Source organism: Eucyclogobius newberryi, unplaced genomic scaffold (assembly GCF_026437365.1).
Source record: "Eucyclogobius newberryi isolate DKJ021-1_F unplaced genomic scaffold, fEucNew1.0.hap1 SCAF_9, whole genome shotgun sequence".
Taxonomy (NCBI): domain Eukaryota; kingdom Metazoa; phylum Chordata; class Actinopteri; order Gobiiformes; family Gobiidae; genus Eucyclogobius; species Eucyclogobius newberryi.
In genome coordinates, this window is record NW_027316532.1 from 15,911,841 (window position 1) to 15,926,984 (window position 15,144).

Below are 15,144 nucleotides of genomic sequence, written 5' to 3' on the forward strand. Positions count from 1 at the left end.
TGCAGCTCAACGCATCAGAAACAAAGGAACTCACCTAAATCAACTGTATAATTCTCTACAATGGAACCCTGCTGGACAAATGAGGGACTACACTGACACTGTCACATGTACTCACCATGACTAACATCTACTTGTGTAATTCTTTTGAGACATTGCACTTCCTAACTGTAACTCATCCTGTAGTTTTGACAAACTCTTTGTTGTGTTTCTTGCACTGCTGCTTCTGATTAGTTACTTTTTGTCATGAATATTAATTATTGTCTTTTCATTTTTGTAATTAAATAGAGTTATATTTTAGATCTAGATTTGTTTTACAGCCCATGGCCAATGAGTGGGTGAATTCTGCTCCACGATGATGACGGAGCAGAAGGACACTTCACATATTCTGAATTTAAGTCTTGAGATCATAAACGGGCCTAAACCTGACAGAAGTGTGTGGTTTCTTCACCTCTCAGGTTGTGACCCGTTTCTGATATACTTTATGTAACAGTTGTGTATATATAATGAAAATATAGATGTAAATAAATATGCACAATATTACAAGCTGTAGTAGGCAATTCGGTGCAAGGACTTAAGAGAACACGCAACTGGACAACAAGGACTTTGTTTTCACGGTGTAAAAACGTCTGAGACTCGATTGCCTGTGTCATCTTCTGTGTGGATCTTCATGTGGTTTTCAACATCGTCTTTACTGAGAAAGCTTTGTAGACAGAAGGAGCAGCTGAAGAGACACGGACGGTCTGCATTTGACCCCGAGCCGTGCGCGCCGTGCGCGCCGTGCGAGCCATGCGGGCCGTGTGATCCATGCGAGTCGTTCTCAACCATCTTCTCCTGCAGCTTCTGAAAGTGTGGCACAACCCTTCGGTCGTTCAGAGGCCCAACCCTTCGGTCGCTCAGAGGCCCAACCCTTCGGTCGCTCAGAGGCCCAACCCTTCGGTCGCTCAGAGGCCCAACCCTTCGGTCGCTCAGAGGCCCAACCCTTCGGTCGTTCAGAGGCCAAACCCTTTGGTCGTTCAAAGGCCCAACCCTTCGGTCGTTCAGAGGCCCAACCCTTCGGTCGTTCAGAGGCCCAACCCTTCGGTCGTTCAGTGGCCCAGCCCTTCGGTCATTCAGAGGCCCTGCAGGCCGCTTGTGCGTCCCCATGTGCTTGAGGAAATAGTCCCTGCGAGTGAATCCTCTGCCGCAGAGAGAACACTGATACGGCATGATTCCTGTGTGCGAGCACATGTGAACCTTCAGGTGAGCGTTCTGTGAAAAGCCTTTGTTACAAACTGGACAACTGAAAGGTTTCTCCCCAGTGTGAACCACAGAGTGTCTCTTCAAAAGTGAACGGCCTGTAAACACCTTCCCACAGATCATACATCGGTGTTCTCTTATTCTGTTCATTGAAAAGTTATGGTCGATTATCATTTGTTCATAACTCTCTCTGATGTCGTCTCCATATTCTGTCTTCATGCGTTTGGCTGAACTGGTTGTTTCTCCCCAGTCTTCACTATTGTCAGTTGAGTAACCATTTTGCTTCTGATGATCAAAGTTAAAATCTGTAGAACTCTGCTCTTGTTTTGGTTCTTCGTATATTTTATCTGCATGTTTGTCAGTATCATTGTCACTTATCGTGCTCAGAATCTGCTGCAGCTCTGACGATTGCTCCTCCTCCAGGTCCTCACTCTTCACCTGAACAACTGTAAGGTCCAACCTTTTAGTTGGGTTTTCTTCTGGTTTGTCTGAAACACAGAGAGATGGCGGAGTGTTGTTGGGACTCCTGGATTTGATCGTCACATCTGTCAAACAGAAAAAGATCATTGAAATTATACATTCTGGTTGAATTTTCAGCATTATGTGTATCAAAATATCCATAAGATGATATATATGTGCTGTAACTACTATTTATGTTTTTTAATGTAGTTGAATGCAATTACATGGCTGTCGACAGTAGAAATCTGAGCGAGGTTAAAGGAAATCTCGCTCATTTCCGCGTGGACTGGTGAGCTACCCTATCCCTCTGCTGATGAGACGGAACAGAGACTTTTCATCACCCGTTATGTGCTTCAGGGAGACGATGCGCCGTGGTGCATCTGGAGGATTCCAGCTGCTCTCAACAGACAAGGGGATCTCGTCGTCGTGTTTGTTTCTTCATAAACAACGCCTGGTGTTCGGATGTGACTGTGATCTCCAAACACTGCTCTCCTACTATGGAATATCTCTTCATTAACTAAAACCATTATGCTCTCCCTGTGAGTTTGCCTCATTCATTCTGGCCGCTGTTTTCATTCCACTGAGGGCAAACGTGCAGGTGATTGGACATTACACGGATCACAGCATGGACTACTTTTTTTTCCCACTGACAATGGCAATAAACCTTCTTCTGATTAAATGAAGTTACAGTCACTTTAGTATTTGTTACTTTACACTTCTGCTCATATGTTAATGCTATAACATTTATAAACAGACAAGAGAGTGATTCACATATTAATTCATTTACACAGAAGTAACTTTATGTTACTGACCTTCTGCTCTGTGGAGCCGGAGCTGCGGGCTCAGAACCGAGTCCAGGAGCTGCTGGTTCCTCTGGTTCTCCTCTTTGGAGCGACACAGTTCCTCCTCATACTCCGCTATTGTTCTTTCAACCAGCGCAAAGATCTCTTCCGCAGCCGCAGTCAGACGCGCGTTCACCAGAGCTCTCAGCGCCAAACTCCTTTCACACATTTTAACTACTTGTCTTTGGCACAAACGCCAGACCTGGACGTTTCTCTGTTAGCTTAGCAAAGCAACCAAATGCTGCGCCCAGTTGTTGTTTTCTCCCAATTAACTTCAAATATTTTTACACGCCCGTATTTAGAACGCACAAAACAACATTATATGCTTCTTATTTCCACTTGCTGCTGTATAATATCACACATAATACAACTTTAGCCACAAAAAACTACAACAAAAACAAACCAGCTGGCGCGCTAGACTTGTCGCGTCTTTTGTGACGTAACACTCGTGCGACTAAAGCTAAGTAGCTAGAAGATTCCGAAGAGCAAAGCAAGAAAGTGGCTAACTGGCCTCTGCTTTTCGCTTTTCGGTACATTTGGGAATCTATAACCAAAGACAGCGGGTAGGTTGAGCCCTTCACGCAGTTACTGCCCACGCCCTGTGATTACTGGAAAGTTTGTAACGCGGATGAAATAGTAAAACAACAGTTAGCGCGTTAGCATTTAGCATCGTGCTGGAAACACGTCATGCCAGGGCTTCTTTTCCGAACTGTGACCAAACTAATCTGGCCTTGTTCTAATTAAACGTGCAAATAAAACTAAGGGATTATTCACGACACGAATAACAAATGCAGAGTCTGAGGAACAACTACAATCACGGGCCTTTGTACTTTTCACCTGTAAATAAATGGTACCGAGGCAGATGTCATTGTGACCCTTTGGACACTCTTTATTTACTTCTAAAAGGTTTTGTGTTTGTTCTAGGGAAAATATGTCATTGTTCTTAGTCTTGTTGGACAGATTTAATAATATCTGTTTTCGTTTTGGACTCTGATTGCACTGAAATTATTGAAGGATTTTTAATAAATTGTCAAGTAAAAGAACAATTTAATACAATTTAGACTGAAAGTGTCACAAACAGCCGATGTGGTGCAACACTTAATGATTGTAAAATATAAACTATGATCAAATAAAAGCACGGGGGAAAATAAATAATAAAAAAAGAATATAGCTGAAAAAACATTTTCAGTCATTATTACTAATATTGGTTGTTCAATCTTTCAACTTTTTCAATTTCAATAAACGTCTACGAATGAATGGACTCAAGTTGCCTTTTCGGACCAATTTTTTTTGCCACTTCTGTTCCAGGTGTGAGTTTAGGTCTGGTCCAGTCTAAAGCTGGGACTGAACCCACTGGAGTCGCTGGTCTAACACCTTCAGACTCATTTCTGGGCATCGTCATTACTGCGAGATTATTCTTATTATTTTGATAAAGAATTCAAACATAGAACATGGTCAGTGTACAAAAGACTCTGTAGAACCCGTTTGGTCTTTGCTGTCATTTCAGTTCAATTGATGTTTACATGCATTTGTAGTTTGTGGAGTGTCCAGTAGAGGGTTTGTTGTTGTTGTTGTTGTTGTTGTGTTACTTTTAATGGCGGATGTCAGTCAACTGAAAAGGTGCATTTACCGTCACCTACTGTAGTTGTACGTCTTCTGCAGTTGTACGTCTTCTGCAGTCGTACGTCTTCTGCAGGCGTACGTCTTCTGCAGTTGTCGTACGTCTTCTGCAGTTGTCGTCTTCTGCAGTCATACGTCTTCTGCAGTCGTGCGTCTTCTGCAGTCGTGCGTCTTCTGCAGTCGTGCGTCTTCTGCAGTCGTACGTCTTCTGCAGTCGTACGTCTTCTGCAGGCGTACGTCTTCTGCAGTTGTCGTACGTCTTCTGCAGTTGTCGTACGTCTTCTGCAGTTGTCGTCTTCTGCAGTCGTACGTCTTCTGCAGTCGTACGTCTTCTGCAGTCATACGTCTTCTGCAGTCGTGCGTCTTCTGCAGTCGTGCGTCTTCTGCAGTCGTGCGTCTTCTGTAGTACGTCTTCTGCAGTCGTGCTTCTTCTGTAGTTGTACGTCAGTAGTCGTGCGTCTTCTGCAGTCGTGCGTCTTCTGCAGTCGTGCGTCAGTAATTGTACGTCTTCTGCAGTCGTGCGTCCTCTGCAGTCGCACGTCTTCTGCAGTCGTACGTCTTCTGCAGTCGTACGTCTTCTGCAGTCGTACGTCTTCTGCAGTCGTACGTCTTCTGCAGTCGTACGTCTTCTGCAGTCGTACATCTTCTGCAGTCGTACGTCTTCTGTAGTTTTACGTCTTCAAAGTATGTGCTTTACGCTGTACCATTTTAAAAAAGAGAAAGAAAAAGAGGGGGGGAGTATATCCAGATGGTGCTTTTGTTTTATGGCAGTTGTATCCAAGTATTACATTACTGCCACCTACATCTTAGAGGGACGTCCTCCCTCTAAGATGTACAGCTACAGTAGGGGGCGGTAATGTAACGCTTGGATACAAACCGCTATAAAACGCTGATGATGATGATGATGATGACGACGACGACGACGACGACGACGACGACGACGATGATGAGTGATGATGGACATGCATTCCAATCCACTTTTATGCTTCATGTGCTTTTAACTTGAGCTTTGAAGATAGTGGAATAATGGGCAGTGTGGCGCGAGTCTGCAAGACGCGCAAGCCTAAAGAATAAAGCCTAAAGAATAAAGCCTGGCTGTAACGTAACACTTGGATACCAGCCGCCATAAAACACCAAAGAAGAAGAAGAAGAAGAAGAATAAAGCCTAAAGAATAAAGTTTAAGATGTACAGCGGAAGCACCAAAGAAGATGTCAGCTCTGGAATAAAGTCGGTTGGTAATGTAACACCAACCGCCATAAAACACCAAAGAAGAAGGAGATTTGATCAGGGAGGAATCATCTAGTCCAAAGTCAGATTTTTTTTTTCTTTTTCATCTTTTGTATTTCTGTTACGATGTCGGTCCAGGCTTCGTTAGTGCAGATTGTGTCATCCATTCTTTGGTAATGGGTGTTTCCCGTGGTCAGGAGTGATCTCCAAAGATACATTTATTGTGGATTATTGTGTCCAGAGAAGTATTTTTTTATGCCAGTTCAAAATGCTCGGTCATTATATTCTACCTTTAGCACGTGAGGCAGACCTGATGTTAAGGTTGTGAGACTGAATCGAAATGTGGTGGCGCTATAAAACCTTAAAGCCAAACCCAAACTGCCCGAACTCTTAAACGTGTTCATATTTAGAGATTTGTGTGTTTTGTTAGTTTGTATGATGCTGCTTTAGTACAAACTACTGACCGTTTATTCATGACGGACTCTGCCTCAGAGACAAAATTCTCATGTTCTCTCCCGTGTCCCCTCAGGTCTCCCTCACCTGAGCTCGACCCTTGACCCCACACGGAGCCCTTCAGCTGTGATCATGTCGGACACAAAGCGCTTGGCCTTCTCCATCCTACAGTTCCTCCACGACCAGCTGCGCTCGGGAACTCTGACATCAGACGCCAAGGAAAGCCTCGAGGGTGAGACCTGCCGTCATGTGACCTGAGGAAGATTAGGATTAACAATTATCATGAAGACCACTTCAAAGCCAATAAATAGATTAGATTAGCATTTATTGTGCCTGTTGGGTCTTTTGTCCTCCCCCTCCTTCAGTGCCAGTGGGACGTCCCGACAGAAACCTGGGGCCCATCCCCAGAACTTGGTCAGGATGATGGGGAGAAACTAGGGATATATATATATATATATAGTCTTCGCAATATATTTTAGTTTTTTATTTATTTGGTGAAAATGTATATAGTACTAACCTAGGCCAATGGGGCTCTAGTCTTTCTTTAAGTCTTCAGTTGACTACAGTCCTATATTATACATACAAATAATCACATGACTACTGGAATAGTCGTTAATGACCACCCTAGTTATCTTTGGGAGGTCCCGGCCTCCGCCTGTCTGCTCTGGTGGAGGATAAACTCTTGCTCTTTGTCCATGTTGTGTTCAGTGGCGGTGCAGTGTTTGGAGACGGCGTACGAGATCTCCACTGACGACCAGAGTCTGGCAGTTCCCCTGACGCTACCTGAAATCTTCAACGCCGCCACCACCAAAGTGAGCTGAGCCACGCTTACGTTTCCTCTGCAAACATAAATGAGCATGTTGTTTTAGGAAATAGTCTCTTATATCTAACTTTTAACACAGTTATACACCATATTGCCTGGAATGAGGAAAAGTGCTATATAAATACACTAAGATTTTTTTTTTTTTTTAAATACGTTAAGAATTCATATTTTTCAAGTCTGCAGTTGTAAATCTGATAATGATATAAAATATTTTCTCGCTGGGTTTGTACTGAATGCTGATTGCTGCAGAAACCCTTTCCAGCGTTACCCCCAGTGTCCTGTAGGTGGTATAGGAGCTTGTGTGAGAGTGAATGTGGGACTATGGAATGAGCCCGTGGTTACAACGTTTACATCATAACGACCTAATAAACTCGTAAAAATCATACTAATACAGTTAATTGCATTTGCTTTGTGCAGTTCCCAGCTCAGTCTCAGGCCAACAACAACTCCAGCCCGAACTGTTGGAGCGATGAACAGAGAGCGGAGGCCGAGGAGCTCAAAACTGAAGGTACACGATCCTCCAGAAGCACGATCATCTTTCCTGTTGTCAAGTGTTTTTAGTTTGAACTTTTGCATGTTTTTTTTAGGAAATGAACAGATGAAGGTGGAGAATTATTCAGCCGCAGTGGAGTTTTACTCCCAGGCCATCGCCCTCAACCCTCAGAATGCAGTGTACTTCTGCAACAGGTGAGACACCCCCCTGAAAGTATGTGTGTATGTGGCAGTAAAGTATGTTTGTGTATGTGTCAGTAAAGTATATTTGTGTATGTGGCAGTAAAGTATATTTGTGTACGTGGCAGTAAAGTATATTTGTGTATGTGGCAGTAAAGTATATTTGTGTATGTGGCAGTAAAGTATGTGTGTATGTGGCAGTAAAGTATATTTGTCTACGTGGCAGTAAAGTTTATTTGTGTACGTGGCAGTAAAGTGTATTTGTGTATGTGGCAGTAAAGTATATGTGTGTATGTGGCAGTAAAGTATATCAAATCAAATAAATTTATTTTTGTAAGGCCCAAAATCACAACAACGGTTACCTCTGAGGGCCACAATATATGTGTATGTGGCAGTAAAGTATATTTGTACGTGGCAGTAAAGTATATTTGTGTATGTGGCAGTAAAGTATATTTGTGTATGTGGCAGTGAAGTATATTTGTGTAAGTGTAAAGTATATTTGTGTACGTGGCAGTAAAGTATATTTGTATGTATATGTTCAGAGCGGCTGCACTCAGTAAACTGGGGAACTATGCTGGAGCAGTACAAGACTGTGAACAGGCCATCCACATCGACCCCAAGTACAGCAAAGCGTACGGACGCATGGGGTAAGAACTGAGCCGGGACTGAGTCGGATCTGAACCAGGACTGAGCTGGGTCTGTACCGGGTCTGTACCGGGACTGAACCGGGACTGAGCCGGGACTGAGCCGGGTCTGGAGTCGGGTCTGAGCCGGGACTGAACCGAGTCTGAACCGGATCTGAGGCAGATCAGAACCAGGCTTTAAGATAGGTTTGGAAAAATCCCATCCAAATAATTTAGTCCGGGGGTACAGGCGAAAAAATGAGTAGCTTTGGCATTCTCCGGACCACAGCTCGGCAGCCAATCAGAGCCAAGCACACAAATGTCGGCCATCAATCAGCGCGCTGCATGCAAATTTGCACCTGTAAACAGTCAACTGTAATGGCGGACTATTGTCAAATGCTTCCCGGCCCGATTTAATGATAATATTCAATTTTTTCTAAGATTTATTAATAAAATGTCCGTCCCTGCACTCAAACATGCCCGTCCACATTTTAAAATACCCCGTCCAAAATACGGGAAGACGGACGGCTATCTAAAAGCCTGGAAGGAGCCTGACCTGGAACCGCCCCATGACCAAGGCTAAGATCTGGGGCAAAATATGGCCCTCAGAGTGAAAGCACATTTTGGTCTTAGATGGTCTCTCATGGTCTCTCACGGCCTCTCATGGCCTCTCATGGCCTCTAGCGGCCTCTCATGGTCTCTCATGGTCTCTCATGGTCTCTCATGGTCTCTCATGGTCTCTCATGGTCTCTCATGGTCTCTCATGGTCTCACATGGTGTCTCATGGTCTTTCTCCTGTGCAGTTTAGCTTTGGCGAGTCTGAACAAACACACAGAGGCCGTGGGCTACTACAAGAAGGCTCTGGAGCTCGACCCTGACAACGAGACCTACAAGGCAAATCTGAAGATCGCTGAGGACAAGATGGACACGTCCAGCCCGGTCAGTGCCAGATGCCCTCCCATTCTCTTGTTTCCCTGTAGTGTTGAAGCTGGAGCAGGTCAAACATCTCAATCTGCAGATCCTGTGCTGTGATTGGAGAATGGAGTCTGTCACTGATGGAAAAGAGCAGAGAGGAGCTTGTGAGAAGCAGTGAGGAGCAGAGGAGCTGTGAGGCAGTGTGAGGAGCAGTGAGGAGCAGAGGAGGTGTGAGGAGCAGTGAGGAACAGAGAGATGTGGATTGTGGGTTACAAACGTCCTGACCTTCCACTGCTAAAAGAGCTCTGAGGCGTCTTCTTCTCCATCAGTGGCAAAGTTCATTCATCTGATGTTTACATGTCATTTTAATCATCTTTAAACTGCAAAAACCTGCTCATAATCTGAGTTTAAGTTTAACGACTGCCAGTGTTTGAAACATGACTCTTTCTGTTTCTTCAGACGGCAGGGATGGGAGGAGTCGACTTGGCAGGACTCCTGAGTAACCCGGGCTTCATGAACATGGTAAGCCCCGCCCCCGCATCCCGCCCCATGTCCCGCCCACCATATTTTAAAAAAGTCTAATTTGTATAATTTCCTCAGGCATCGACTTTGATGAACAATCCTCAGGTTCAGCAGCTGTGAGTCACGTCTCATCAGTTCAATCAATAAATGTATTTTGTATTCTCTTCTGGAGCTGCATTGTGGACACTCCTGGATCTCTGTAAAACCTGCTCGTTTCCTTCAGGATGTCGGGGATGATGTCTGGAGCGATGGGAGGAGGACCCGGGCCCGGGCCCGTGCCTGGACCCGGACCCGTACCTGGACCTGGACCTGGACCTGCTGCAGCTGCTGCGTCGGCTTCAACGGGCGACCTGAGCGGACTCATCCACGCGTGAGTGCACTCGGCGAGATATTGCTGAGTTTTTGTCAGACATCTTCTCATCAAACTCATCGAAGCCTGTTGCTCTTCTCCAGGGGGCAGCAGTTTGCACAACAGATGCAACAGCAGAATCCTGAACTCATCGAACAGTTGAGGAGCCAAATCCGAAACCGAACGCCCAGCGCAGGCAACGAGGAGCAGCCGTGACATCCACGACAGGTGAAATCAAGCACAGCGACGGGATCATCACGGCCGTCGAGTCTTTTGTGCCGTCACATCTACTGCTGCTCTGTGATCGTGAAGCGCGTCAGAAGAGCATCTCGCAGAACTGCAACAAATCCAGCGTTTAGGACCGGTGTGGGTGTCGTTTAGGGCCAGTGTGGGCGTCGTTTAGGACCATTGTGGGCGTCGTTTAGGGCCAATGTGGGTGTCGTTAAGAACCAGTGCGGGCGTCACTAAGGACCGATCTGAGCCTCGTTAATGACCAGTGTGGGCGTCATTTAGAGCCAGTCGGGGCGTCGTTTAGGACCAGTGCGGGCGCCGCTAAGGACCTATGCGGGCGTCGCTAAGGACCTATCTGTGCATCGTAAATGACCAGTGTGGGCAGTGTGGGCGTCGTTTAGGGCCAATGTGGGCCTGGTTTAGGGCAAATGTGGGCCTGGTTTAGCGCCAATGTGGGCCTGGTTTAGCGCCAGTGTGTGCATTGTTTAGGGCCAGTGTGGGCGTCGAGCATGAGGGGCTTTAATGGCTTACTCTTGAAGACAGATTAGCATATATAACCCTGTTTTGTTAAAGCGTTATGGACGATTTTTCGGCGATTTGAGAACTCGGGCGGAAGTGCACATGCACTCCCCCGTGCGGACTGATACAACACACACATATTTGTTTATTAGCCCAACGGATCGCATCTCTCGTCTCCCGTAGATTTCCGTCTTCTTCTGAGTCAGCTCGAACAATCTTTCTTTGTCCTAATTTTGTCCCGCACACTGAGGGATCTATATTATGATAGATCCAATGCGCTTAGACACGCGGAAACGTGCTGCTCTCATGGGGACGAGCCGGACGCAGCTGCAGGTGAGCGGTAGGTGAATTTTATGATTGATACGTGGCAGGACTAATCCGCAGTCCACGCCACAAGGAAATAAGACTTGGGCCAAAAAAATCGTCCATTATGCCTTTAAGGGAAAATGTCCCAAACCCCTGGCATGTACAAGGAATGTTTACAATGAATATATGAACCACTGGGCCAGAACAAGAGATCAGGAGTCTAACCCGCAACCTTCTTAATGAGTCAGGATAACTACAGGAGTTCTGATTACCATTTTCTTTTTTAACGCCAAAGCACGTTCCTACTTTGTGACTTCTCTTCACCAACAAATGTAATAGTGTTTTTTTTTTTTTTATTATTTTTTTCAGATTGGATCTTTTCAGAGCAGCAGTTGTTTCCTTGCAGATTTGGACTCTGGAGGGCGCCGTTTCCATCTCTGAATATTTCCCGCATGAAGAGAAGATGAAGAAGGAGCCTCTCACCAAAAACTGTGTTGTTTTTTTAGGGACAGCGTTTAGCACTTTGAATGTCCACTTTAATACAACTAAAGTTATGATAAAACGTGCATATATTTAACCCTAAATGTTATCCTTTAAAAACTATACAGTGGAAAAAGTGAATGCAAAGTCTGGAGCGAGCTGCAAATGTCCTCGGTTTATGTGCGAGTGAAGCGTGAATGTGAACGAGTGAATACAGAGGCGGAGCTGTCCAGTTTGGAAAATAAAAACGTATCTCAACATTTTACACCTGTCTCTGTGTCTGAGTGTTTTGATTCTGGTGTGAGGGACGAACCATTTTACAAAATACATAATGGCCACTTATGTCATGGTCAGTAAAAGAATAAACTATAACTAAAATATATATATATTCATATTTTATACTATAGAAGTTTATGTATGTATAAACATATATAAATTAATTACATCATCTTATAACCATTATTTTACTTATTTTGTGTTAAGACGTTTTTACTTTAAATGAACAGAACTTTAAAAATGGAAGATCATTGTAAACATTGGGGAATGTACGTCACCACGCTGTTGATGGAAAGACCCGGAAGTGTCTAAAACTGCACCTGCTCCTCATCAGGAAACGCGAAGTTTGACTCGACAGGTAAAAACAGCGCAATTACACGTCAATTTCCACCGCAGACAGTTAAATACTCTGTGCTGACGCACTTTAGCCTGAAGCTAACTGAGCTAACTACACTGACTGAGCTAACTACACTGAGCTAACACTGCATCAATCATTTGATTGATTTTTTTTTCCTTTGCTGAAATCTGAGCAAAATTAAAATGAATCTGAGCTCAGAACTGGAAGTGATGAGCAGAAGATCAAAGAAGTAACACAAGACATGAAGTTAGAGCAAGTTGGAGTTAGAGCCACTGAGCTACTATCGACACATGAGCACTCTGCCGACACATGTTATTTTTAATTAAAAACTATCCAATCTGCAATTCTGTTCTGAAGTTTTCTACAATATTTCATAAATGTGTTTGTAATGTTTGTCCTGTGAAATCATATCCAGATCAAATCATACCCGAGATTTGGATATTGTTTGTTTGTTTGTTTAGTGTCTGGTTATCATGGTCACCACTCTTTTTCTGAATGGTAAATTTAAGATGTCACAGATGTTTGCTTTAGTCCCTGACACTTCTTCTCTCTCCAGACCAGGAGGTGATGCTGTAGGAGTCGGAGCAGGTTTGTGGGGCCTCAGGATGAAGTTGTTGTGGGTGAAGCTGCTGGGGATGCTGGGGCTGTTTGTTCTCATGCTGGGAGGAGTTCTGGTCCCAGTGCGTCTCCTGCTGGTGGACCACGATAAAGCCCATAGGTACAGGCGTCCTCTGTCTATGTGTAACGCCTTTGGAGGAGGCGTGTTCCTGGCCACGTGCTTCAATGCTCTGCTGCCGGCCGTGAGAGACAAGGTCAATATTACTGCTGTTATTACTGTCACTGCTGCTGCTGTTATTACTGTCACTGCTGCTGTCACTGCTGCTGTTATTACTGTCACTGCTGCTGTTATTACTGTATTACTGTCACTGCTGCTGTTATTACTGTCATGCTGCTGTTATTACTGTCATGCTGCTGTTATTACTGTCACTGCTGCTTTTGTGTGTTGCTGAAGTGAACTTGCGTGTGTTGCTGAAGTGCACTTGCGTGTGTTACTGAATTGCACTTGCGTGTGTTACTGAAGTGCACTTGCGTGTGTTACTGAAGTGCACTTGCGTGTGTTACTGAAGTGCACTTGCGTGTGTTACTGAAGTGCACTTGCGTGTGTTACTGAAGTGCACTTGCGTGTGTTACTGAAGTGCACTTGCGTGTGTTACTGAAGTGCACTTGCGTGTGTTACTGAAGTGCACTTGCGTGTTGCAGGTGTCGCAGGTCTTCTCAGAGCTGAACTTGTCATCTGATTACCCTGTGGCTGAGACGATGATGATGCTCGGCTTCTTTCTCACCGTTTTCGTGGAGCAGACGATTCTCACGTTCAGAAAAGAGCGCCCGTCTTTCATAAACCTGGAGACCTTCAATGCGGGCGGCTCAGAGGCGGGCAGCGACTCCGAATACGACACGCCCTTCATCTCCGGCCACCATGGCCACGCCCACTTCGACCCCGCCCACCTGGCCGGCGCCGGGCCTCTGCGTTTGATCAGCCTCGTGCTGGCTCTGTCCGCTCACTCCGTTTTCGAGGGGCTGGCGCTCGGGCTGCAGGACGATGGCGCCAAGTTGGGGAGCCTGTTTCTGGGCGTGGCCGTACACGAGACGCTGGCCGCCGTCGCGCTTGGCGTCAGCATCGCCAAGGCCTCGCTGGCGATGAGGGACGCGGCAAAGCTCGGGGCGACGGTGAGCCTCATGATCCCGCTGGGTGTGCTGGTGGGCATTAGCATCAGGTCTGCGCAGACGCTAGCGGGCAGCGTGGCGTCCGTGGTGCTGCAGGGGCTCGCCGCCGGCACCTTCCTCTTCGTCACCTTCTTTGAGATTCTGTCACGGGAGTTGGAGGACAAACGGGACCGACTGCTCAAAGTGCTGTTCCTGGTCCTGGGCTACGGGACGCTGGCCGCACTGGTGCTGGTCAAATGGTGACGGCGCCAAACACTCTTAAACACAAAAACCTTTTATAACAAAGACAGGGACATTATTTAATCAAAATGTCAAAAAAAAAAACTACTTCAGATTTTCATTAATAAAACTCTTCTTTCATAAATATTCTCTTTAGACGCTTCAGTCACAGATTTACAACTTTATTTGGTTAAAAATGTGTTTCAAAAGTCTCAATAGAAATAATACTTCGTTGGCGCCTTATAACAGCGTTTAAGTGCTGTTATTATTATTATTATTATTAACAGCTTTCTTTATATTAAAGTATATACACATTTACATGCCTTCACTTATGAAACAAACTGTGTCAAGATAAAAAGTTAAAGGCGTAATGGACGATTTTTCGGCGATTTGAGAACGCAGGCGGAAGTGCACATGCGCACTCCGTGCGGACTGATACAACACACACGTGCGTTTGTTTATTAGCGCGACGGAGCGCATTGCATCTCTCGTCTCCAAAAGATTTCCGTCATGTTCTGAGTCAGCTCGAACAGTCTTTCTCCGTCTTCATTTTGTCCCGTACACTATATTATGATAGATCCATGCGCTTAGACACGCGGAACCGTGCTGCTCGTGGGGACGAGCCCGCACGCGGCTGCAGTTCTGATTACCATTTTCTTTTTTAACGCCAAAGCACGTTCCTACTTTGTGACTTCTCTTCACCAACAAATGTAATAGTGTTTTTTTTTTTTTTATTATTTTTTTCAGATTGGATCTTTTCAGAGCAGCAGTTGTTTCCTTGCAGATTTGGACTCTGGAGGGCGCCGTTTCCATCTCTGAATATTTCCCGCATGAAGAGAAGATGAAGAAGGAGCCTCTCACCAAAAACTGTGTTGTTTTTTTAGGGACAGCGTTTAGCACTTTGAATGTCCACTTTAATACAACTAAAGTTATGATAAAACGTGCATATATTTAACCCTAAATGTTATCCTTTAAAAACTATACAGTGGAAAAAGTGAATGCAAAGTCTGGAGCGAGCTGCAAATGTCCTCGGTTTATGTGCGAGTGAAGCGTGAATGTGAACGAGTGAATACAGAGGCGGAGCTGTCCAGTTTGGAAAATAAAAACGTATCTCAACATTTTACACCTGTCTCTGTGTCTGAGTGTTTTGATTCTGGTGTGAGGGACGAACCATTTTACAAAATACATAATGGCCACTTATGTCATGGTCAGTAAAAGAATAAACTATAACTAAAATATATATATATTCATATTTTATACTATAGAAGTTTATGTATGTATAAACATA

General features: G+C 44.9%; 4 protein-coding genes across 7 annotated transcripts in view; 3 read left to right on the forward strand and 1 right to left on the reverse strand.

Annotated features, from left to right (window-relative positions):
- Positions 1–2,825, reverse strand: part of LOC140353385 (uncharacterized) — a 143,458-nt gene extending 140,633 nt beyond the window's left edge. For 2 of the 3 annotated variants that reach the window (XM_072437928.1, XM_072437927.1), the window contains exon 1: positions 2,508–2,825. In XM_072437928.1, coding sequence (XP_072294029.1) covers positions 2,508–2,706 — 199 coding nt within the window. In that variant the 5' untranslated portion in view covers positions 2,707–2,825. Of the gene's footprint in view, positions 1–594; positions 1,782–2,507 lie in introns of those variants that run through there. The other variant, XM_072437926.1, reaches the window with a different exon arrangement.
- LOC140353380 (uncharacterized) overlaps positions 1–15,144 on the forward strand; it is a 257,995-nt gene that overhangs the window by 179,988 nt on the left and 62,863 nt on the right. The gene's annotated exons all lie outside the window — the stretch shown is intronic.
- sgta (small glutamine rich tetratricopeptide repeat co-chaperone alpha) lies at positions 5,935–11,543 on the forward strand. The gene is made up of 11 exons (XM_072437941.1): positions 5,935–6,070; positions 6,547–6,650; positions 7,079–7,169; positions 7,249–7,348; positions 7,876–7,980; positions 8,760–8,895; positions 9,331–9,393; positions 9,472–9,509; positions 9,617–9,763; positions 9,847–9,970; positions 11,168–11,543. The coding sequence occupies exons 1-10, from the start codon at positions 5,971–5,973 to the stop codon at positions 9,956–9,958; spliced, it is 996 nt and encodes a 331-aa protein (XP_072294042.1). The 5' UTR covers positions 5,935–5,970; the 3' UTR covers positions 9,959–9,970; positions 11,168–11,543.
- Positions 11,822–13,885, forward strand: LOC140353396 (zinc transporter ZIP3-like). Of its 2 annotated transcripts, none has more exons than XM_072437945.1 (3): positions 11,822–11,912; positions 12,469–12,724; positions 13,173–13,885. In XM_072437945.1, the coding sequence occupies exons 2-3, from the start codon at positions 12,518–12,520 to the stop codon at positions 13,878–13,880; spliced, it is 915 nt and encodes a 304-aa protein (XP_072294046.1). In that variant the 5' UTR covers positions 11,822–11,912; positions 12,469–12,517; the 3' UTR covers positions 13,881–13,885. The 2 variants fall into 2 exon arrangements, with proteins under 2 accessions (XP_072294046.1, XP_072294047.1); XM_072437946.1 differs by having other exon boundaries at positions 13,182–13,885.